A 24,662-nucleotide genomic window follows, 5' to 3' on the forward strand; every position below is an offset into this window, starting at 1 on the left:
GCCAAATACACAGACAGAAAGTAGAGGGCGGGGCTGGGGGAGGGGGGCGAGGACTTGGTGGTTAACAGGGACAGAGTTTCCGTTTGGGAAGATAAGAAAGTTCTGGAGACAGATGTGGTGATGGTTACACAGTGGGAATGTCCTAAATGCCTCTGAACTGTACATTTAACGACGGTCAAGATGCTACGTTTGATCATATGTTACGCATATTTAAGCACGAGTGACCTGCAGCAGCTCCCCGTCCGACAGCCACCACGGTCATAACGATGCTTAAATACAACCCTGGAGGGGGGAGGGGGGAGAAGGTGCACCAGTCTGCCCGGAGGAGAGGCCTGGACGCCAGGACAGAGCCGCCTCGGGGAGCTCGGGCACAGAGAGGACCGGACAGGCCTCGGGACGGCCCTCCGGGCGAGGACACACAGCCTCTCCCTGGACCTGGGAGCAAGGTGGTCAGGGGCGTCCCCAGGAGGGCGCGAGCGCAGCTCCCCCAGAGGAGGGCGAGGGGCAGCGACGCTCCCCCCACGAGGCCGGCCGGCCTGAAGCCCACGCAGGAGGAGTGCGGGGCGGCTGGTGGGGGACGGGGTCTGAGTGCCACTGGGAAGCTCCCGGGAGGCCGGGAGTGGCACCGGGGCTGCAGAAGGGCGGCTGGGGGAGGCCGGGGGACAGGGAGGACGGGCCCGGGCCAGTGCGGGGCGCTGGGAGGCCCACTGCTGGCCTGCTTTCGGCAGGGAGGTCACTGCTGGCTGAGTGACAGAGGCCGGCGAGCGGTCAGGCTTTGCGGAGCAGGCAGCCTCCTTCACCTGTGAACCCGGACTCCGGCAGCCGCGCCACCCCTCGGGGCTGAACGGGCTGCCCTCCCCAGACGTACCAGGTTCCTCGGTGGGGTCGGGAGGTGGCTGAGCCCTCCCTCCTCCTCTTCATCCTCTGGGCCAGCTCCCTCCACTCCTGCAGTGCTCGCTTGTCTCTGGAGGACACAGCGGAACGCGAATGTTGTTAAAGGCAGCTTTGTGCGCAGCTTACAAAGATTTCTTTTTTTTTTTTTTTTAATTTTTTTTGATGTGGTCTAAAAAAAGACCATTTTTAAAGTCTTTACTGAATTTGTTACAATATCGCTTCTGTTTTATGTTTTGGTGTTTTGGCCGCGAGGCATGTGGGATCTTAGCTCCCCGACCAGGGATCGAACCCGCACCCCCAGCACTGGAAGGTGAGTCTTTACCACTGGACCGCCAGGAAGGTCCCTACAAGGATTTCTACTGTCACTTTTAAAGCTTCACACAAAAGCCCTTCACTCCTGGCCCCATGGCCGGACACACGGGCACCCTGGGGGCTCTGAAACGCACGTCTGGGCAGAGCTCCCTGGGCGGGGACAAGCCAGGCCCCGCCCTGCCCCTGCCCAGTGAGGCACCAGGACACTTTTCAGGGAAGGCCCGGTCGGGGCCACGGCCACGAGCTCCGCAGCAAAGGCTTCAGGCATTCACTGGTCTGCACGTGGCCTGGGGATGCTGACCGGTCCACTTCCTCTCAGACGCCCGAGCCTCACCTAGGAGCGTGAGCCCTGTCTCTCCAGCCCCGTCACCCGCGGCGTCACTGTGCTGTTGGCTGCGTCTCGCCCGCTGCACCGCGAACCGCCCACAGCAACGCCCAGGGGACTCGCTGCCCACGCGGGCACAGAGGCACCGCAACACTGGGGAGCCTCTGAGCTGAACAGAAGCCACCCCTGCCCGGGCTGCGGCGACGGCGACAGGGGCGGGACGGGGCCAGGGCTGCACCCGCCACGCGCTCTGCTTCTGGACGCTGCCTCTCCAGCCTGGGTCCCCACCTGCCTGTCTGACCCCACTCCTGCATCTTCCCCGGATTCCCACGCTCAGCGCCCTCCCGTCCCACCTGCACATCTGGCCCTCGGTCTCCCCTCTCAGCAGAGCCCTCCATCGTGGGCGCAGAACCTGGCCACCATCCCAGACTTGCCCTGGCCTCTCCCGCTGCCTGCGTCGGGGGCCCTTTGGTCCCCAGGGTCACCGCAGCTGGGCCCTCCTGGGCTCTGGCCGCTGCCCTGCGAGGGCCTTTGTCCTATCTCCACGATGAGGCAGGATCTCGGTGCCGGCAGAATCTGGCTACGTGCTCCCCCGGCTCCAGGCCCGAGGGAGGGCCAGGCACCCCCTCTGCACCCCTGCAGAGCCCGCCTCGCCCACGAGGCTGCTTCCCGAGCCCCCAACCCAAGCCGGTGCTCCCGCATGGAACTGTCACTATGCGACGTCAGGGGCGGTGCTCCTGGGCGCAGGGGACCTGGCTTTGTCTCTGCCACCTCTTGGGAAATGGGCTGGAAGGTCCCTTAAGAGGTACAGGGCAGCGTTCTCAGGAGCCGCAGGAGCACAGGTAGCCAGGAAGTGTGACGTGCTCCACGGGGCTGTGCGGAGACTAAGCCACTGGACGGGGTCCCCACGCTGTTGCCAAGGAGGCCACCAAACTTGGTCTCGGGGCCCCCGGCACAGAAACCAGGGAGAGAGCTGTTGCTCGCCCTTTGATTCAAGAGCCGCCCTCAGCGAAGGTGGGCGGCACCCTGGGCACCGGGGAGCCCGACCTGGGGGGAGGGGCACGTCCCGCCCGGCCTCCCGAGGTCCCCAGCCAGGTGCCCACCCGAGCCAGGACGGCGGGCGCCTGGTGAGGACGGTGGCTGCGGGAGCAGCTGAGCCTCGGAGACAGAGGTGCTTAGCAAGGCCGGGGTGGGGGCCGGTGCTGAGCCTCCACAGCCGGGCAGCAGTGGGACCTGCCTGGATGCAGGGCAGAGGGCCGTTGGGACGCACAGTGAGGGGCCGCTCCCGCCCTGCAGCCTGGATTCCTGCAGAGGGACACTCTGGGGAGACTCTGGGGCGTGGCCTGCGACCACCACGGTCCCGGGGGCCCAGGCCATGCAGTCACATCTGAGCCTCGCTGTCGGTTGGCTGCGTCCCTGCCGTCAGGATGCCAGCCCCAGGGCAGGGACACCGTGCGCCCTGACCAGGTCTGAGGGCCTACCGTCACCCAGCCTCTCCCTGAAGGACATGAAACCCGACTTGAAAAGCACGTCTGGTGTCGGGACCACCATGCTGGCCCATTAGAACACGTGTTCTGCGAACCGTCTGCATCCGCGGGGCCCTGAGAGAAAACACTCAGGCGGGTGATTTCAGGAGGGTTTATTCACAAGGCGGAGCAGGGGCCCTGCTAGGAGGACGGGCTGCGGCCACCCCGGGGCCCCGGGGTGAGGGACGGAGGGGCTGCCGGCACCCAGGAGCGGGAGCGGCGGGCGGGGCAGAGGGCCCCTGCCCTCCCTCCCCGCTTCTCTCTGACCTCCCGCCGGAGCCCCCCCTGGCCAAACCCAACCAGAAGGTGGAGGGCGCCGTCCACGCCAGCCGGCCTCGTGGGCCCAGAGCACGGTGGAGACAGGCAGTTGGCGGGGCTGGAGGACAGAGGGGACAGAGGAGACAGTGAGGACAGGGCCCGAGCTGGCCCCCCGCCGAGGCCAACCGAGCCAGCAGCAGCCCCGCGGGGCAGAGGCAGGAGCGCACCCCCCAGGTGGGCACGTTATTTTTAAGCCACTTTCCTTAAACAAGACCTGTGAGCCGGGTGATTGACAGGAGAGGACGGGTAAAGGAAGAGCAAGGAACCAGAGGAGGGACCAGGGCTGAAGGGGCGGCGAATGCGCAGGCCTGCGCCCGGCCCGGCCACACGCCCCGCGAGGAGCAGCATGACAGCGGCCAGGCGAGGCCAGGGCCGCCCCCCTGCCCCCACCTTACCTCCTGCGCTGCTCCAGCTGGGCCTGCTTCTCCCGCAGCTCCCGGAGGGCCAGGCCCCGGCTCTCTTCCGGCAGGCCGGTGCGGCCCAGGGCCTGCTGCCGTGGGGCCAGCTCGGGCAGGACGCTCTTGAAGGAGGGCGTCCTCGTCCTACAATGATACCAGGTCGTCAGCCGAGCACCGCAATGAACCCCATGACGGCCCCGAGGGTGAGTGCAGGGCTGCGGGCTGGCTGCACGGAGATGCCCCGACGGTCACGGACAGCCGCCACCCCCAGAATCCACGACGTAGGCGGGGTTGGCCGTCAGGGCCTCCACCCCGCTCCCCAGGCCGGGCCATGGCTGGACCTACACCTGGGACCGGTGAAACCGCGCCATGCCGGGAAAAGGCTCACGCTGACTTGGACGAGGTACCAACTTGGTTCCGGGGGTCTGTGGGCTGGGGAGACCTGCCCTGCCTGCCTCCAGCCCTCCCAGGGCTACGGCCAGGTAATCACACTTGAACAAGGTTTTACTCTGAAAAATTTTCAAGCCTACAGAACAGGTGAAACAACAGTGCAGTAGCCACGTGCACACCTTTCACACGGATCAAAGCTCTTTACTCTGTTTTCCAGTAGTGCCCAAGGGCAGCCTTCTCGGACGGGCCCTTCCTCACTGTCCCACCACAGACTTTTACCACAGACACGCGGGGTGCGTGTTCACGCCGTCCGCAGGGCCACAGACCAGAGTGGCCGCTAACCGTGGTCTGTGCCCTGGACGTGACGTCACCGCCCTTGCCGACGTATGAGCCGTCTTCCCCAACGTCACTGGGTCACGTTCTCTCTGCATATTCACACATCCACACACGTGTGCACACCACACACCCACACACAGGATTTGAGTTTTTCTCTCGTGTAACCTCTTCCTCTGAGCCTGTTTTCTGGGTAACTTTAACCTAAACCAGGCCTGGCATCTGCCGTGTAACAAACGATGGCGACGTGGACACACGTCCACCTGATGTCTTAACAGAGAATCACAAAATGATATTACAGCTGTGCAGAGATCAAGAGAGTACACCTTTGCTTTCAACTTCTACCTGAAGACGGGCCTCGGGCGGGGTCGCCGCGTCTCCTTGTCACGCAGCACCGCCTTGAGGGCCGGGGGCAGCTCCACCGGCAGGCGCTGGCTCTCAGGAACCTCCGCGGGCTCACTCCCCACGATCTCCTGCCTCAGCTTCCAAAAGCGCCTGATCTCCTCCTCGCTCGGCCAGTCCTCCGGAGGCTCGGTGGACCTTCCGCGCTCACGCAGGTCTAGGTTTTCCACAGGTGGGAAAAAGCCTGCCTTTTCTGTTAACACGGTTCCCTTTGCCTCCTGAGAATGAATGGCTTCTTTGTCAGGCACACGCTCTTCGGATGAATCCAACAGGGGATGCGGCAGCTCACTCACGGTCCTCTTTTTAACTGGGGAAACCGACAGCGAATAACAGGCCGCTTTAGTAGACTGCACCTCCGCGCCCGAGACGCGTGCGAGCCTGGAGACCGCTCCCTGCGCAGAAGGCTGGGTGGGGGGTGGCCCCTGTGCCCCAGGCCCTCACACTGCACGTAAATCCATATAAATGAAGATATTTGCCCCGTCCAGACCTTCTGGTATCTGCTTCTAATTGATGTTCAGCCCACACACCTGTATTTTTTACTGCAATGCTTTTGCTGACTTTTAAACACTTTGATCTCTAGGAAAGTTATGTGAGAGAAAACTGGCCCACAACGTATTCATCCACAATTTATGCCAGATCCCTCATCGGGCGTTAGGGCCACAGCTTCCCACAGACAGGTGTCACCTGGCCTCACAAGGCCTCCTTTCCTGTGACGTGCAGGGACCCAGATGTGCTGACAGCCAGGTGGCCTGGGCCTGGAGCTGGGCTGAGGGTGTGAGGGTGTGAGGGTGCGGGGCTCGCCCACCAAGCCTGGCCTCAGCCCTGGGGCGCGCTCTCCAGACCCAGCAGCCCCTTGTGTTCTTAAACACATTGAAACAGCCTTGTCCTGTCCAAGTTACCTTCTTGTACAGAGTGAACTCATTTTCAGCCTTTCAGCCTAATTTATTTAGCTATTTTCTACCTTTTTTTCTAGTCGATTATGTATCTATTGTACTTGAACCAATATAGCCCTCCTTGTATAAATACATATAGAAACTACAATTGGGGTTGAAAGACAATGGGTTTTAATTACACAATAAAATTTTAAATTCTAAAAAATACGTTCAGTGTCAGTGGTTTACAACTCTGTTTCCTGAAGCGAAAACTTTTCTCTCATATTCTTAGGAGAGTGTGGAATCTGAACAGGTGAACCAGGTGAACACCTGGATGTCACGTGCTGGCATGACTGCAACTGCCTCACGGGACCCCTGGCCCAGGTCTCCTCCCAAGGGACCCCCGAGGGCGGCCGAGCAGGACACGCGGTGTCTGCACCAGGCGCAGCACACGCGAGTCCAGGACAGCGAAGTCCTGACCGCTACACGCTGGGGATCAGTGTTTTTAAAGAAAAACAGTTCACAAAATGGGCAAAGATATGCTCTAAAAAATCCTAAGGAGTGACTAGAAATGAACATATTTGTCCAATTTGCTTGTGGACGATCGACTTAGAGCCAGAGACAAACTGGACCCATCGTGACACCAAACAGAAGGAGGGTGAATGCCAGCAAAGATAGTTTTTAAAGTCAAGCAAAACGGCAAAACACAAAAACTGTAAATGGGGACTTCCCTGGTGGCGCAGTGGTTAGGAATCCGCCTGCCAATGCAGGGGACATGGGTTTGAGTCCTGGTCCTGGAAGATCCCACATGCCATGGAGCAACTAAGCCCACGTGCCACAACTACTGAAGCCCACGTGCCTAGAGCCCACGTTCCACAACAAGAGAAGCCATTGCACCACCATGAGAGCAGCCCCCGCTCGCCACAACTAGAGAAAGCCCACGTGTAGCAACGAAGACCCAATGCAGCCAAAAATAATAAGTAAATAAATAAATTTATAAAAACAAAAACAAACAAACTGCTGAAAATTAAACAAAAAGAGAAAATTTTTAAAGCAGCAAGAGAAAAAAGATGTATTACTTCTAAGGGAAAACCAGTAAGACTGCTGACTTTTCGACAGACGATGGAGTCCACAAGACAATAAAGATATTTCTAAAGCAGTCACGATGCTTAAAGTCTAGGAGCCTATACAGTCTGCTAAAACCACCTTCAAAAATGAAGGGAAAATAAAGATGACCTTTTAAAATCCTGAAATAATTCATTACAATAAGACTCAGTATAACACAAAAGACAGATCTTCAGGCCAACACAGTCATTCCAGATGGAAGCATGAAACCTGAAGAAGAAATGAAGAGCACCAGAAGGGAGACCACGTGAGAAAACATAAATAAGACAGTTTAAAGAGTCTCTACTGGATCCACTACACATATAAAAGCAAAATTCACGAAAACAGCAGCACAAAAGGCAGGAAGGAGGCAATGGAGCTCACCGTTCACTGGAGAACGAACAGAAATGAACACATGACAGCTGTCCACATCCACATGGACAAACCTGAAAGACATCGTGCTGAGCCCCCAGACGCCAGGTCACCAAGAATACACAGGGATGATGCAACTTAGAAAACGTTTGAAAGGAAGGCCCTTTACACATGTATTGTGTAGGGATAATAAGTGGTAAAGCTTTCAAGGAAAGCAGTGAAGGATGAACAAAAATCACGCCGGCCGGGGGAAGGGGGGCAGGTGGACTCAGGAGCACACCTGGGGCCACAAGGGCCTGATGCTGATCTTCCTTGAGCGTCAGGTACAGGGCTCCGCGTTTGCATTGTTCGTTCACATATAGGACACACGTTATAGCAGTAACGTGTAGAGCTTTATACACATTATAACGTGTATAACGTGTATAGCTCTTGCGATGGGATCCGTGTTATCTCAGGGGCCAGAAGGATGGTGTAGAAGGGATTTAAAGCATCGGCTGGCCTTCCCTGCTGGGTCGGGCCTGTATTTCCATTACAGGTCTGGTAACTGCAGAAGGCCGCATTTAAAACCACCTTTTATTTTGTTGTTTTAGCACTTACCCAGCTCCACAGGTAACATTTTGATAGGATTTCTTTCTAAAAGCAAAGTTTTCAAATGCCTTTAAAACAAAACAAAAAATATGTAATTTAAAAAGCAGAAAATCAAATGACCATCAAATTTCTTCATCTGTCTTCTCTTTAAGGGGGCGGCTTCAACGCAGACGTGCACACGTTCACCCCACGCTCTGCCCCCACCAGCAAATAGACTCCACGTCTCAGCATCTGGTCAGGCTCTCGGCCTCAGCACCGCGGACGCTCGGGACCAGGCAGTTCTTTGCTGGGGGGACCGTCCCGAGCCCGGTGTGTGTTTAGCGGCATCCTGGCCTCACCCCACCAGATGCCCCCTCCCCAGGCTGTGACAACCACAAGGTCTCCAGATGATGCCCATGTCCACTGCGGCACGATCGCCCTGGCTGAGAACAGTCACGGAAAGATGTCCGGGAGACAGAGTATCCGCTCTGCTTAGAGATGAATAATTCGCACACTAAGGCCTCTTTGACGTCTCAAAGCCAGGAAACATGGTGAAGGGGTGTTTCTCCCAGTATTTGACCAGGGATCTCTTCTGTCACCTAATAGCTATTAATATCCCTTACAAGGTTTAGCAAAAGACATATCATAGATAGGTAGAAGATGTCCAATGAAAATTTACTAATTGAATGACGATGGACGATAAATAGTTCACATTAAGCTCTATCTTGCCCCTTTTGTTCGGCTGCTTTTGTTTCTCCACATTTCATCAGGGCTCCATCGTTATTAACGATCATTTTCTCTTTCTCGGTTGCTTTCAGGGATCACCAGCTAAAATCTGGTGTAAAAAGACTTCAAATGCCCTGGCTCATTCAGTGTTTCAGCCGAAGGGTGTGATGGCCCTTCCTCCTGGGCGTCCAGGCAGAGGCAGGACGCCCGTCCCCTCCCCTGCTCCACCCAGGCTTCACGGAGAGACTGAGGAATCCTTGGGGCCGAGGCACTATTTAATCGCCAGGGACAGTCTGGCGCCCCGCACACCTGCCCTGCAGCAGACACAGCCGCGGTCTCACGGGGGGAGGACCTCACAGCCCCGGGAGGGACAGAGAAGCCCCGCCTGCCTTCTCTATCGCTGGGCGTGCGCTCCATGCCCTGCTCAGCCCTGGGAGACCAATGCGGAGCACAGTGGCCTGGAATGCAGGCCAGCCTGTACCCACATCCTCAGCTTTCCTTTCCCAAAAAACGTTCCTCAGACAGACAGCCCCCTGCAGACCCCATCAGCAAATGATGCTCCGGCCAGAGGGAGGGGCGGTCTCGCGTCTCATTTTCCGTGGAAGGTGAAAAAATTAAAATTCAACCACACTGACCAGAGTCCCCAAGATGTGAAAGGAGAAAATACAGTTTCACAGACACAGAATTGAGAGCTCTAGTAAGTATTCATTTAAACTAAGTTTAACTTTTTGACTGGCAGCCCCAAAGGAAAATCGGATTACCTGAGGATTAGACAATTCTCTTTCCTTTTACTGTCTTGGATTTTCCTATTATTTAAAGTTTTTAAAAAGTAAACTTGGGGAATTAAACTTTCCTTGGTAAACACAAAGGCAAATTAGTTAAACACTGTTACTTCAACTTACTGGTTTTGGTTCACTCCCCTTTTAATTTTGCTAATACAAAAATAGCCAAGGAGGACAGAGTTTGCTTTTCTAAGATTCTTCAACAGGATGTGCAGGCCGCCACGTACCCTGGACCTTCCAACACACCTTTCTCAAAGCCAAGGATGTTCCAGCCCACTTGTTTGTCTATTTGTTTGTTTGTTTGTTTTGGGGGGGTCATGTTAGCCAACTATGAACCTGAAAGTGTAGAGGGGATTTTTCCACCTTATATAATAATACATTAAAATATTCTTGTGCACACTTTTAAGTGATAAATTCACAAATACTATCAGTAAACCACTGATTATTTCATTTCACTGACTTTCAACTGAACGCCACACATTTATGTACTGGACTGGAGTTGCTTGCCTAAGCACATATACTGATGTACCTTTTTAAACCTTCTCTCCCTGCTAGCAAGCTTACACATCTAAGACACTGAGTGGGGGAGAACAGGAACACTGGCATTGTTTTAATTAGGCTTTCTGGAAAGCTTAAAGCTTTCAATAAGCCCATAATTACTTAAAATTTCTAATGAATGTTTCAGCTCTTTAGCAAGCTGATCTAATTTTAATGATATAACTGGTTATAAATCACATGCAAAATTATATCTTAGACAACATTAAGCAGCTGGCTTTGACTGGCAAAATCAAAGAATTCCAAAACTTGAGACCACGTATTTATTTTAGAATAAAGAATAGTGCTTATGAGCACAAGCCCTAGTTTATTTTTATCCTTTGAGGAGCAATTACTCTTCAGAACTGAGTGCCATTTTGCTAAGACAGCCATGGACCAGAAGCATGAAACTGCCCTCGACACATCAGCCCAGGACCCCGGGAAGAGCGGAGCCTCCCCAAGCCTCCCTGACACACACTCAGAGACGCCTGGGGCCGCCCGGGTCACGCCGGCGGGGACCAGGTGGAAGCAGAGAAGGCACAGCTGCCTGTCACACTGCCGCTGGCGGACGCGCTGGCTGGAGCTGCGGACACTGCTCTAGGCAACCAGGGGCCGACCCAGTGGGTCCAGGAAGGCCCGGGAGCTCCGGGGGTGTCCCCACCCTGCCAGAGACACCCGCTTGTCAACAGAAACTAGCTGCTTCCCTGCTGAGCCTGTAAAGGCACGGATGGCGCACGGGGATTTTCTCTTACTGTTACATGGACAAAATACTCACTTCTTTAAACATACTTTTAAAGCCAGTGAGCAGTAGTTCAGGCAAGTGAAGGGCCTCTGCGCCTCTACTCTGCCATTTCACGGGGGCTGCAATGACTCTAGCAGGAAGGGGGTCACCCTTGGACCCCTCTGTTCCTCCCACGCCATCCATCCCACCTGAATCCCCCGGCTCTCCTACATGGACGGCTGCAGCGGCCTAACTGGCCACGCTGCGGCACGCTCACTCCTCCTTTCAGAGTGATCTTAAAGCCCCGTCCCTCCCTTCAAACCATCTGTGACTTCCTGTCTCTTTCGTGATGAAAGTCAAACTAGCGATCGCGCCTACCAGCTCTGGTCGACTGCCTCTGCAGGCACCTCCTGCCCCTTCCCTCCTCTGTTCCACCACACGGCCTCCCTGCCGCCCCTCCTGTCCCCAAGGACACGGCCACCTCATGGCCCTTGCACGTGCTTTTCCCTCTGCCCAGCATGCACTAATGTTAAAGGCGTGTCTGAAATTCACGTCGTGAGGTTTCCTAAGGGTTAAGAAGCTGGCATGGAAGCACTGGGCACTGAGGCACAGGGGCCAGGAGAGCGTGGTGGCCTCACGCTGCACGTGGCTCCAGGACTGGGGGGTGCCGGCTGACCTGGGGCTGCTGGGAGGGGCGGGTGAAGGGGGTAGCAGCTTGGCCCCAGTTCTAGAAGTGGGAGTACTAGGAGACGCCCGGCATCGGAGTGGCAGGAATGTGGCTGGATGCCACAGAGCTTGCTTTGGGGTTTCCGATGTTCCCAAAAAGGAAGAATGACTCATTATTTACCAGGAACCAGCGCAGTTACGCACGGGCCCTTGGGAGCAAAGCCGCTGGTTTAATTCACGGACAGTATTTCTGACCCTTCAGGCAGCTTCACGTGAGGGAGTCAGAGATGGAACCGGCTGCAAAAACCGCGTGGACCATCCAGCAGAGGCGCTGTGGTGCCAGCGTGCTCTGCGGTGCTACGTGTCCTAAACTATAACCATACAGGTGCATTTGGTACCTGCAGCCACCGCACCTCTGAGCCGGCTTTGGAAACCCCATTACACGCTTCTGCTCCAAAGTCGACATTCAGTGGGGTGGGGTGTGGCTAGGCAGCCAAAGAACAGGCCCTCGGGCATTTTAAGGAGATGACGATGACCTCCTAACCTGGGAAAAGAAACATGCAACTCACTTGTGACAGCCGATCCCAGAAGGAAGCGCTGTGATCCTATTAGAGCGGAGGTCCAGCCAGGTGAGGTTTGGCAGCCACTGAAAGAAGTCTTTAGGAATCGTGCAGAGGGCGTTTTGCTGAAGGTGCAATTGCTTCCAGGGGGAGAAAAAAAAGAATGTTTTTGTCAACCAACTAAATTTTAAAACATGACACATCCTCGAAGCATTTCCACTAGAGACTGCAACCATACGTACCAAGTTAAAAGAAAACCCGTAACATTTATCCTCAAGTCGTTCAAACGGGAGACACAAGCGTCGGAAAAACGAGGCCAGGCCTCACCGCGCAGCTGCTAGAGTGGCTTCCCGGCCTGGAGACGCGGCGTCTCGCCCGGCTGGCAGTTCAGACGCCACCACTGTGCACAGCACACCTCTCCCATCAACTATCCTTTAACATCTAACTTCATCCCCAAGTGTGTCTGAATCCTATTCTCCTTCCCGGGCCCACGCTGCCCAGAGAACGAGGGTGGGAGCCATGTCCGGGCCTTGGTTCTCATGCAAGGAGACACTGAAAAGGAAACTAAAGGACACACACACTGAGTTAGCTCTGGCGTCCTCTGTGGTAGCAACGGCCGCACAAAAACAGCCAGTAACCATCAGGTCAGGAAGTCTGATACATCACCCAGTGGGCCCTTAGGTCGGATCGTAAGTAAGACAGGACAGTAGGGAAGGGGAGAGGACAAAGCACACGCACACTGACCCTCGCCCCGCGATACGTACAAGTACGATTTTACAGTCACAGTGTGGCAGGATTGTGGGTGACACAGAAATCCCTTCTCTAATGCTGTTGATACACGTTGCATAGATTTACATGATCACATATACTATACACACGTATGTATTTCTGCGTCTCTATTTACCAGGGCAGCAGAGTGTAGACGTTAAGGGCACTGGCCTGGAAGCCAGGCTGCCTGGGTTCAAATCTAGGTTTTGAAAACCTATGAGCTGTGTGACCTAAAGCAAGTTCCCGAACCTCTCTGTGCTCCAGCGGCCTGGCCTGTACCAGGTGCAGCAAGCGAGCAGCACCTGGCACACAGGAGCGCAGGTAAGCACCAGCCGGCACGACTGCGTTGCTCTGTGAAAGCCCACGGAGCACGGCGCGCGGCGCCAGCAGGCTGCTCCTTCCCCACCAGTTTCTCAGCTCCCGGCTCTGCTGCCAACACCACCTTCCAAGTCCCTTCAAGTTTATGGCGGAAACTTGAGAAACACTGGCTAGAAACCACACTCCACAAATATGCTGAAAACACAATCCCTAAGCAGCTAAGGCGCGGCACCATCGCTCCCTGCTGGCGGCGGGTGCAGCCTCTGGGGAGTGAGTGGCGACTGGACACAGCGTGTGGACGCCTTCGCGCCGGGCCACTCTTGGCCCGGCCGCCAGGTCAGCTTTAGGCTCTTGCTCTCTCGGGCTCAGCGCTGAAGCCGCAGATCCTGGTAAACACCAGAAAAGGAAATCTCAGAAAGACAAGCTAGCATTCGCCTTCGCCCCATAGGGGCCGGTTTGAGTGCATCGCACGAGCCCATCCTCCCTCCTCGGTTCTGTGAGGCTGTGTGAAGATGGGGGTCTGTGTTCCCTGATCATAAGGGTCTCTGGAGGTGATGATGGTGGCTCTAGAGAGCATTGCGATGGCTGCAAAGTGCACCCGTAACCCCTAAAAGTCCACGACTCTGAGTGGTCACCTCACTCAGTGATTTGTTGCCATGGTAGTAAAATGTATATTGACGTCTCCGTTTTCTGAGAAGCATAAATAGTTATAAAGTTTCTTCATTAAGCCTGAAGAAGGCGCTGGAATTTCCTCCTTCTTTCTTTATGCATGACACTGTTGGGTTCCTTGTTCAGAGCTGAGAGCGTTTGCTTCATTAAAAGTGGTGCATTACCAGTAATTACCAGTGATGACCCAGTAATCACTCATGGAGGTCAGTGCTAAGGAAAGAGACCGCAAGACCCGCGCTTGCCTGATGGGAAAAACAGGGTGTGTAACACAACCGGGGTTAACAAACTAAGCAGCTACTTAAAATCTACGTACACGGCTTTTGTAAAAGCACTCAAAACCGTCAATCAACAGGGTAACAGTGCAATGCGTGGGTGTGTGTACCATGTTGAGGACACTGTGCCTTATATGCTTATCATTTAATTCTCCTAATAACCCATAAATAGAGTCTCATTCCCATCTTCCAGGTGAGGACAAAATGAGGCTTAAGGAAATTGCGTGACTGCTGGGCAGTGAGAGAACTGCTGGTGAGGGCCCCTGACCGTCGCCCCTCAAGGCTGTGTGATGGAACCTTGTTCTAGAAATCGCGGGAGGAGACAGACCCACTAGATCTCAAGCAGGCAAGGGCTGGACCTGGTGAAGGCACCAGGCACCAGGTAGAGTCAAGCCTGTGACATCTGCAAAACTGTGGGTGACAGTTTTTACTGCACTTATTTTAGGGGTGTTGTGTTTTGATTAAGAGACCAAGGGTGTTTTCAGCAAGTTCCCCCCCCAACCCAGGAGAGGACATCAGAGTCTTCATCATCTGTGACATCAGAGGACATCAGAGCAGTGCACAAAACCCCAAGTTAACCCTCCTCTATCTCATTCTCGAATTTCTCTCTAAGAGAAAACTGCAGGTAAGAAGAGCCTTCAATCACGTCTATGTGGCACATACGTACCATGCCCCAGAGGCGCCCCACTCACTCTGAGGTTGAGAACTTTAAAGATCTCTCCTAAATGGTGAAGACCACTTTGACTGAAGTCTAAAATTGCTGAAGAAGAGAGGATGACCGCCTTGACACCCTCGTGAGCGTCTCTGGAGGGGGATGCAGGCTTGCTCCTAGCCTGACCAGCGCCGCAGGGAACCTTGCAGGAGCTGCTTCCCTCCATCCGTCACCGGGGACCACCGCTCATCCTCCCAGGTCTGGAGTCACCTGCAGACAGGGAGAGGAGATACAGCCAACACCTAGGTACACGGGCACACTCTCACTGGCTAGCTCATGGCAGATTTGTGCTGGCTTACAAAGCCAGTGTTTCTAGTAATCAGTATCATAAACTTGACTTTTGTAAAACAAACTGGACTGCAAGAAGGTTCAGATTAAAATGTTCTGCTCCTCCCTTTGCACCATGGAGTCCCAAGATTTAACTTTTAATTCCTGGAAAATGCAATGGCTATTTTAGGGATGAAAACAAGTCAGAAGATTTCAAAGCGCACAAGCTAATGTATCCCTTCCCTAAATGCAGTGGAGCTCCTAAATTCGCACTTTCTTATTTGCCCCGCGGTTCTGTGGCATTTCCATTAGTGTTCCACTCCACGGGGAATCCTGACAGCTCAGATTACTGCTTTGACTCAGCGATCAGCGATGGGTCTGGCTAGCAACCAAATTAGGTGGAGTGAGGGGGGGTGGGGGGGGAACCGGTCAAACGAGAACATTGAATTTTACTTGTTCAACAATAGTTTTGCTCGACACAAAGTTTAAGAACTGTATTTCACCAGAACCTCATTCGGTGAGGCACACGTCCGTGTTTAATTCCCAATTTATCCGGCAATAACAACCAACACTGGAATGTTTCAGGGCTCAGAAGCCTTCGCACATTGATACAAAACTCTCGACAGCCAACACCTGGGAAACGTGTGTGCGTCTACCTCCCTCCATTTTAGGGGTGGGGAACGCGAGGAACTGCCCAAAGGTCAAGCAATTAACGAGTGGGGGGCGAACCCACCGCAGACGGCCTGCGCTCCCTGGAGGCCCTGGGCCTCCCCTGGGGTCCTTTTCTGTGAATCAGGGGAAGAGAGGCTTCAACCTCCCGCAAACCTCTGAACAGGGAGAAGGCCTCAGAACCGAGAGCCAAACCACAGGGCCTAAAAGCGGGCGGGGCGGGCTCCGTGGGGTCGGGGAGGCGGCTCCGGGTCCCGGCGCCCTCCCCGGTTTCTCCACCGCGTCCCGCCGCCCTCGGGGCCCCGCAGCTCCGCGCCCCGCAAGCCCGCGGTGCCCCCAGCCCCTCGGGATGCGCCCCCGCTCCCGGCCCGCCCCTCACCCCTCGTCCCTCGTCCCCCATCACCCGGTGCCCCAGCCTCTCTCGAGGTGCCCCCGACCCCGACCCCGGGCCCGCAGCCCCACCTCACCCTCGGCGGCCGCCAGCCCACCCGCACGCCCGCACGCCCCGGGCGCCGAGTGCTGCAGCCCAACAGTGGAAGGTGCCGGCCCCACGCGGTCGCTATGGAGATGCCCAGCCTTACGGAGGCCCGCAGGCGCCAAGCCGCGCGGAAGGCGCGCAGTCGCGGGGCGCGTGATGCGTCTGGTGCGCCTGCGCACGCGGCACTCATCCAGACTCCAGCGGTCCGCCCGGAGCCGCAGTGCTGGCCCGCCGCCCGCGACTTCCTCTGCCGGGCAGTCGGTGACACACACAGAGGTGGAGCGTTCCGGACAAAGGGGACATGTGTGCCGAAGCCCGGAGTGTCGTGATGCGCGAGCGCGGGCTCCTGAGGAGCGGGCGGCGGGGCACCTGCCGGTGGGCTCTTCGGGGGAGCGCAGCTTACACACGGGAAGGCTCGCATTTCAAGTTGACCATCCGGCGTCAAGAACTTGAAAGTCCTTCCCGTTTTATACCTTCGCGTCTGCAGCAGGCAGACCTACGTCCTCTTGGGGTCACAGGATGGCTGTCCCGGTTGCAGTCGTCAGTCGGACGCCCATCACCCGGGGAGAAGGAAGCCCCGCAGTTAACTGCCTCTGAGATATGGCCTGAATCGCTTTGGCTACCTAGACCAATCAGCAGAAGAGAAATGAGACCACCACCAGGGCTCGGACCAATCAGGATTTCTCTGTGGGTCTGGACCCCCCCCCCCCCCCCACTTCTCAAGCACTCAGGTAGAGGGTCTGCACACCTCTTATCAGTCAGGCGGCGAGCCACTAGAGGATGACGTCATTAAGGGATTTGACCTTTGCCATTGCGGAGGCTGGTTGGACAATCTCTGAAGGCTGCTGCCCTCCGCCTGATGCTGCAGCTTGAAGTGTGCAGGGCAGGTATTCAGGAAGGGAAGGTGGAGGTAAAGGGGGGACCAGCGAGCCCAGGCTGGAACGCGGGAGGATGGATGGATCACGTGGCACCGATGGTCACAGAACTACACACACGCCCAGCCCAGGAGTTGGAGAAGCTAAAAGACTCGGGGAGACAGACTAGCTGCACGCCTGCCCCCCACCAGTGAGGTGAGCTGGCAGAGAAAGGACATTGTGTGCGAGCTGCAGCCACACCTGGGCCCCTGCCCTGGCCGTCCAAGTATAAAATCATTACAGCTGCTACCTCACTGCTCCCCCTTACCCCCCAAATCTCATGCACAATGCCTCTTGGGGCCGAGTTAGGAAACCTGCAGAAAAGAGAATTCTGGAGAAGTAGTTCAGCCTAGCCACACTGACACATCACAAAGCCACCACAATACCTGAAAACAAATGGAGGTACTGTTAGAAGTGAGGAACGGGGTGGCTGGTCGCTGAGCAGGCAACCAGAAGTGTCAGCTACAAGAGCCACTGAAGAGTTTCACATTGATTTTAACATATGGCCCACCTTGTTGTAAAATGATCACTTTGGATTTTTGCTATGGTCATGGCAGGTGATGCCATTCAGAACAACCCTTCCATGACCAAGGGAGTGAGGAATATTTTCTGCATGTATGCTGTATGTCGATACTAGAGTTTATTCTATACACGTTCTTAGAAGAAAATATGGGTGAATTTTATTTTGTTCTTAGGCTAAGAAAGGATTTCTTAAACAGGATATAAAAGCACTAACCATAAAAACAGATGTTGATAAATTCACTACATTAAAAGTACTCTTGTTTATCTAAAAGATACCATAAGGAAAATTAAAAGTTGAGCCCCAAATGAGAGAAGATATTGGCAATTCTCATATCCAATAAAGATTAGTATCCACAATATATAATCCAATGAGGATTAATATGCAGAATACATAAAGAACTCCTATAATTCAATTTTAAAAAGATTGAGGCAATAGTTACATTTAGATTAATAGGCAAGAGATATAAATCAACAACTCCCAGTAGAGAAAAAAAATGGCCAATAAAGATATAAAAAGATGCTCCACTTTACCAGCTAGCAGGGAAATACAGTTTTATCTGAAATGAGATACTGTTTTACCCTTGCTCAGTTGGCAAAAATGAAGAAGTCTGGGAACCCCTGTGTTCATGCCCGTAGCTCATTCTTCTGTCAGGGTGTCCATCGGAACTTGGGGCATCTGGGAGAGCACCTGCTCTCCTGTCGGGCTGGATTCCCATGTGTAGTGACCCCCACGGTTCCCCTCTGGAGCCTCAGACACAGAGTTGCATCAGGACACGTGGGCAGAGACATTCACAGCCGCCTCACTCATTTTAGCAAAACCTGGGAAGGACCCCAAAGGCCAAGAAAGAGAAAGCCATGAAATGAACGAACAATAGCTACTCACAACAACAAGAATGAATCTTAGAAACAGCTTTTGACAGAAAAAGCAAATTCCAGGAGACTTCATAGAGTATGAAATGCTTTTCATACAAGCAAAACTAAATGATAAGCTGCAAATGTGAATGATAAGATTCTAAAACAAAAAATCAAGAGACGAGTTCTCTCTCAAAAAATCAAGAGACAGGAAAATCATATTTTCCTGTGACAAATATGAGCTGGGGGAAGCAGGAGATGGGGTGCACCTGGTGGGTGTTATGGGCTGAACTGTGTCCCTCAAATCCAATCCCTGACCCCCAGCACCTCAGAATGTGACTTATTTGGAGGTAGGGTCTTTAAAGAGGTGACTAATGTTAAATGGGGTCATTGAGTGGCCCTTATCCAGTGTGACTGGTGTCTTTATAAGAAGAGGAAATTAGGACACAGACACACAGAGGGATGACCTCGGGAGGACACAGGGAGAAGACGGCTGTCTGCAACCAAGGAGAGAGGCCTCAGGAGAAACCAGTCCTGCTGACTCCTTGATGTCAGACTTCCAGCCTCAGACCGTGAGAAAATAAATTTCTGTTATTTAACTGCCTGGTCTGCAGGTTTTGTTACCAGAGCCCCAGGAGCTAATGCAGTGGAGGTCCGAGGACAGGTGGTCCCTCAGTCCAGGCCGGGGCAGAGGGTGGGGTTGCTGGTGAGTTGGGTGGCCGCTAAGGGCTATTTCATTGTTACACTTCAGAGCATTTATACTTTTTTTAAGGTTTTTTTTTTTTTTCTACCCGCGCGGCTTGCGGGACCTTAGTTCCCTGACCAGGGATCGAACCCAGGCCCTCGGCAGTGAACACTCATAGTCCTAACCACTGGACCGCCAGGGAGTTCCCAGAACGTTTATATTTTGCGCGTGTCCCTTTGTCTGCATCCTGCTACACAGCGAAAGAAGGGTTGCATTGGGGGCGGGCGCAGCACCAAGCGTCTGCTGCCCGTCTACTGGGTGTGCGGGTCCTAACGCCCATTCCTGCTCAAGCCTGAGCCTGGGGGTCGTTCTTGGATGTCAACAGGGCCGTTCCCACGCTCCAGCTGGGAACTTGGGCAGCTACTTGCCTCCCAGGCCTTCTTTCCTTCATCTGTGAAGTGGGATGGTCACGAGAGGTGTTTTGTAGGGTGGCTTATACCCGGAGTCTCACCCAGACCTGATTTAATGGTGGGACTTGGGACTTCTGAGCTGATAATATTTAGATGAGATTTTGGACTTAGAGTTGAAGCTCTAACGGTGAGACTTCTGGGGATGCTGGGATGTGGTGAATGTATTCTGCACGTGGAATGGGCTTAGATTTTGGGGGACCAGACGGTGGACTGTAGTGGGTTTAGTGGTGGCCCCCCAAAAGATATGTCCACCCAGAACCTGTGAATGTGACCTTACTTGGAAAGAGGGTAATTAAGTTAAAGAAATCAAGAAGGTATCATCCTGCGTTAAGGTGAGTCCTAAATCCTGTGACAAATGTCCTGATAAAGGAGAAAAGGGGAGAACACGCAGATGAAAAGACGATGTGACGATGGAGGCAGAGCTTGGGGCGATGCCTCTGCAGGCCGAGCGATGCCAAGGACTTCCTGGAGCCGCGAGAAGCCGGGAGAGACGTCTCAGGACCTCCAGAAGGGACCACCCCTGCTGACACCTCGATTGCAGACTTTTGGCCTCCAGAACGGGGAGAAAACACACTTCTGTTGTTTTCACCCACAAGTCTGTGGTCCTTTGTCACAGCAGCCCTGGGAACTGACACACTAGGAGCCTCATGGAGTTAAGCGGCGAGTTTGTGCTTCAGTCCTGGTACCATGACAACAGAGAGGAAGGATTCCTTCCCAGCGGCCATGGGGCTCCTCTTCTCCACTGTGCATTTTCCTCTCCCCATTCACACTCTCTGGAGTCATCGGAAGCCAGGCAGCCCCATGACCTCGAGAATCAATACCATCACCAAGCAACCCAGCCACCCAGCACTTGGTTCCCCATGTCCTTGCTTCCACATGTACTTTGTCCCATGTCCCACCAGGGCTAAGTCGGATGGCACCACAGCCAGGGATGACCTGGTTTTCCATTTCTTGCTGGGAAGGGGACTCATAGTTTCCCGGGATAAGTGAGCAACTCAGGATCGTAATCCCATTTGAGCTTGTTTCCTGTTTCCTGGAGCCAGTTCTGGTATGTTTCCCAGCAGGAAACAGCACATTCAAATTGGGCAATCTGAGGGGAGTTTAAAAACAGGACTATTTACAAAGGTGCAGGCAGCGTGTTAATTTCAGAATGATGCTATTGGACAAAGTACACATGAAGACTGGAGACTCTGCCAACGATCACACCCTCTCAGGAAGCTTGGCTTTTTGGATAAATTATGGGCTGACGCACGTTTGTGCTTGGGTTTCAGGGCTTGAGCCTTGAATACAAATCAGACCCCTGCTGTTCTGCACATGCCCTGTCTAAGCGGGCACTCGCTGTCCCCCAGAGACACTGGCCGCTTTCTGCCCTCGCACACAATCATTTCAATCTCAGGGACAGTGTCATCACAGCTCCTGGGCCCCAGGCCTTCACAAGGTCACTTGCTCGGACCCCTGCCGACCGCCCCAGCTGCAGCAGTCCTGTGATCACGCACTGCCCACCATCCTGTGTGGGCGCTCCCATATGCTGGGTGTTGTGGACACGTTTATCTGGTTACTGAGTCACTGACAGTCCCCTGTCACTGGCACGGGACGGAGAAGGCCCTGTCCTCACCCTGCTGAAGTTCCTGATCATTGTGGGCACCCATGGGCACAGGGACACTTTGCTGGCCTCACTGCCCACTCCCCGTTCACAGGTAAGTCCCTCCCAGGCCCCTAGAACTTCACAGAGGCCCTCGGTGGAGTGCGGCAGCCTGGTCTGCTCTCAGGTGAGGCAGTTCCTGACCTTTGCTCTGTCTCCTGCCCACTCTGCACCCGTTGCTCTCAGCCTGCCTGGGGCGACACCCTGCCTCGGTGCCCCCCGTCTTCAGAAACATTCCTTCACTCGCTGCTGCCCCGGAAGGATGGCTACAGAGCCCCTCCTCTGTGCCGGCGCTGAGCTGGGTGCCTTCAACACGCTGACCGGGAGAGGGCAATGGTAGGGGGAGCCATGTTCCGAGAGCGGCTGCAGCTCAGGATAAGAAGGCTGAGGCCAGCCTGGGAGCCCAGAACCCAGGGAACCTGCCTCCCTGGAGTTTAACTCAAGACTGGATGCGCTGCAGGTGGTCGTCGGCCAGGTTATGCTGCGGTAAATGCACCTCCCAGATCTCGAGGGCTTCCCACAGTGGCTGATTCCTCCCTTGTTCTGTGCATCCACTGCTGGTTGGAAGGTGGTCCCCAAGTGATGGGGACTCCCTCTTAGCCAAGGGGGCATGTATGGCCAGTCTGAACACTGGTTCCTAAAGTGTGGCTCAGAAATGACGCAGATCACCTTTGCTCCCATTTCATTGGTCAAGCAGGCCACAATGGTCAAGGGGCTCCACCGAATTTCAAAGGTGGGGTTGAGGACAAGCGTAGTTCTACCTCGGGCAGGAGACGGGAAGCGGGAATAGCCAAGATTGAGTGCCACAACCTGGGGTGGGGGGCCGAGCCAGGTGAGGGGCTGCGAGGGCAGGACAGAGCCCAGGGTGGTTGAAAGATGTCCATGGAGGGACGGGCGGTGGCGGGAGAGACCCGCAGGGCCTGGTGCCTTGGCCTGCAAGCCGGGTGGGTGGTCCTCTGTCATGGCGGGGCTGGGGTGGGTGGTCCTCTGTCATGGAGGGGCAGCAGAAGGCCCTTTCAGGACTTCCTGGGGGAGGAAGGAACCGCCAGCTCTGCGGGCAGAACCTAAGGAGGCAAAGGCTTCCAAAAGTCTAAGTAAGACAACTCATAACAAAACAATTCTTCAGTGAAAAAGTATTAGGCGCAGAGAGCTGGGCGGTACTGAGAGTCTTCTCCTGGGTCGTTGGCTGTGCAGAGCGCTTTATCCGCGAGGTCCCTCCTGGCCAATCGAATGTGGGGAGGCGCATCGAGGTCAAATCGCGCCTCGGACCCCCCCACCCATACGCTGCACAAGGTCCCCGGGCGGCCTGAGGCGCGGACCATCGCCAAGGGGTTCCGCTCGGGAACCGTGCCGGGCGGACTACACTGAGAGCCGGACTGGAGACCCAACCAAGGGTACCCCGAGAGCGCAGGCGCGTGTGCTCAGCGTCGCCGTGACCCCGGGCGCGCCCGTGCGTGCGTGTGCGCGCTCGTTATCAGGCTCTGGGCCGGCCGACCGGAAAGGGGCTTGCGCACCGGGCCCGCCCCCGCCCCGCCCCCTCCCTCCCACCCTCGGCGGTGCAGCCGCATGGGGGGATCGGCGCCGGACCCGGGACCGCGGGGCTGCGCGTCCTGACACCGACCCGGCCTCGGCCCCCGCACAGCCGTTTCCTGCCGCCCCATCCTGGGTCCCGTGCGTGGTCTCGCCAAGGGCAGAGCCGCAGGATGAGGTTTAAGGCTCCCCCGGGTCGGGCGGCAGCAGTCCGCAAGCCACCTTTGTTCACAAAGGCCAAGGGGGCCCCCGCCTTCTCTTCTGTCTCTGCCGCCGCGTCGCTGTGCGCTGCATCGCCCCTACTGAGGCGGGCGGCGGGTACCCGTAGCCGCTCGCCTCACCCCGCTCCGGCTCCGCCCCGTCTCCGCCCCCGGCGCTCACTCCGCCCGGACTCCTTCCCGCCGGCCCCGCCCCGGCCCCGCCCCCGCGCGCTAGCGTTCGGCGGAGCCGCCCGGGCGGCTAGGACCCGCGAACGCCGAGCCTGGGGTGCAAGGCGAGCGCTGCCAGTCGCTCCAGCTCCTGCTCCCCGCCCGGCGGGCGGGCCATGTCCCGGGCTCTGGCCGCGGCGCGCACTCCGGCCCGGCCATGAGGAGCGGCGCCGAGCGCAGGGGTAGCAGCGCCGCGGCGCCCCCCAGCTCGCCGCCCCCCGGCCGCGCGCGCCCCGCCGGCCCCGACGCGCCCCCCGCCCCGCCGCCGCTCGCCGCCGGCCAGCCCCGGGCCAGGGACACGGGCGATGCCCGCGCGCAGCCGCGCCCCCTGTTTCCGTGGAGCAAGTGGAAGAAGAGGATGGGCTCGTCCATGTCGGCGGCCACCGCGCGGAGGCCGGTGTTTGACGACAAGGAGGACGGTGAGAACGGCCGCGGCGGAGACTCCGGGCCGCTCGCGGGGACAGCGTTGGGACCCGCGCCGTCTGGGGACTCGGCGCGCTCTCGCAGCGGGGCCGCGGCGGGAGGATTTCCGCGGGTCGGGGCACCAAGGCCTCCCGGTGGGAAGGCGTCAGGGGCGTCTCGGTTTCCGAGGAAACTCGCGAACGGTGCTTGCGGTGCCCACGCGTGTCTTCCGTGTCCAGTGGCGGCGCGACGGGCGGAGTAGGCCGGCCGGCCCTGCGGGGTGAGGGTCTGCGGTCGGTAGGCGCGAAGGCCCCCGCAGTAGCGAGGGCGCTGTGTTTGCATTTTCCTTTCCTGCGAGGTGTGAGCGCTCGGTTGTTACTCTGCACCTGAGGTGTGCCGAGTTTGCGAAGGGAGATGCCTGCCCCACAGGTGGCGCGGGGGCCCGGCCCTCGGAGCTCTCAGTGTAGGTGACGGCGCCGCGTGGCTGCCGGCGTGCCCACGTTTGCACTCAGATGTGCGGTGGAGGCTTGCCTTTGTGCAAAGACCTGCCCTTTTGGGAACTAGTTTGCCTTCAGGTCCCCTTGCAGGTAAAGCTAGTGACCCGGAGGTGGGCGCTGGTGGAAAGCAGGAAAGGCCCGCAGGCACGCCTCCTGGAACCCTGCTGGGCACTGGCCCTTTCACTTAGCACCCTCGGGAAAGGTGGCTGTGCAGTGTCCGCCCCTGAGGCACTGTGATACTTTCACAGGCAGACATACAGCTCTTCTCTGCAGATGTCATGCAGATAAGTTAAATGCTACAAGATGACACATTTGATGTTTTTTTGACATTTTCTTAAAATAGTCGAAATATGCATTTTTCATTTGTAGGCAGCCTGCAGAAGTAGGATGGATCTTTTATAATTTTAGAGCACAGCTCAGCGAAAGAGCCCAAGCTATTTATTTCTGGTAAATAATTTAAGCATTATAGGAAATTACAATAATACGCCCTCAGGCCAGTGTTGGAGAATGTGCAGGCCACGTGGGCAGTCCTCACAGACAGCGATACTGGGGCCTGTTGCTCGGGGGGTGGGGGGGGGCCCGGGCTCGGATGAGCCTGGCCCTGGTCATCGGGGAGGGGCATGGAGCCTGGACTTGCTGGAGGGGCATTCAGGACCAGCCACGCCCACTCAGTGTGTTCTGGGGAGACCTGTCTTCGTGTTCTGAACTTTGGAACACAGCTCACTGCTGGGAGTGTTTCATACGTTATATGTTTTTGTTTTTAGA

The 24,662-nt window shown here is 56.0% G+C and overlaps 2 protein-coding genes across 18 annotated transcripts in view; one reads left to right on the forward strand and one right to left on the reverse strand.

The window, feature by feature from the left end:
* Positions 1-19,188, reverse strand: part of LRRC27 (leucine rich repeat containing 27) — a 29,744-nt gene extending 10,556 nt beyond the window's left edge. For 3 of the 14 annotated variants that reach the window (XM_082424312.1, XM_082424311.1, XM_082424313.1), the window contains exons 1-6: positions 15,945-16,415; positions 11,812-11,942; positions 7,844-7,902; positions 4,842-5,205; positions 3,771-3,917; positions 869-964 (exon numbers count right to left, since the gene is read on the reverse strand). In XM_082424312.1, the coding sequence (XP_082280438.1) occupies positions 869-964; positions 3,771-3,917; positions 4,842-5,205; positions 7,844-7,902; positions 11,812-11,942; positions 15,945-16,376 (1,229 nt within the window). In that variant the 5' untranslated portion in view covers positions 16,377-16,415. The other 11 variants (XM_082424310.1, XM_082424307.1, XM_082424303.1 and 8 more) reach the window with 11 other exon arrangements.
* A 1,794-nt stretch (positions 19,189-20,982) lies between these two features.
* STK32C (serine/threonine kinase 32C) overlaps positions 20,983-24,662 on the forward strand; it is an 84,787-nt gene continuing 81,107 nt past the window's right edge. For 3 of the 4 annotated variants that reach the window (XM_082424285.1, XM_082424287.1, XM_082424288.1), the window contains exon 1: positions 23,038-23,417. In XM_082424285.1, the coding sequence (XP_082280411.1) occupies positions 23,156-23,417 (262 nt within the window). In that variant the 5' untranslated portion in view covers positions 23,038-23,155. Of the gene's footprint in view, positions 21,096-23,037; positions 23,418-24,662 lie in introns of those variants that run through there. The other variant, XM_082424289.1, reaches the window with a different exon arrangement.

Source organism: Balaenoptera physalus (genome assembly GCF_965194825.1).
Source record: "Balaenoptera physalus genome assembly, chromosome: 14".
NCBI lineage: Eukaryota > Metazoa > Chordata > Mammalia > Artiodactyla > Balaenopteridae > Balaenoptera > Balaenoptera physalus.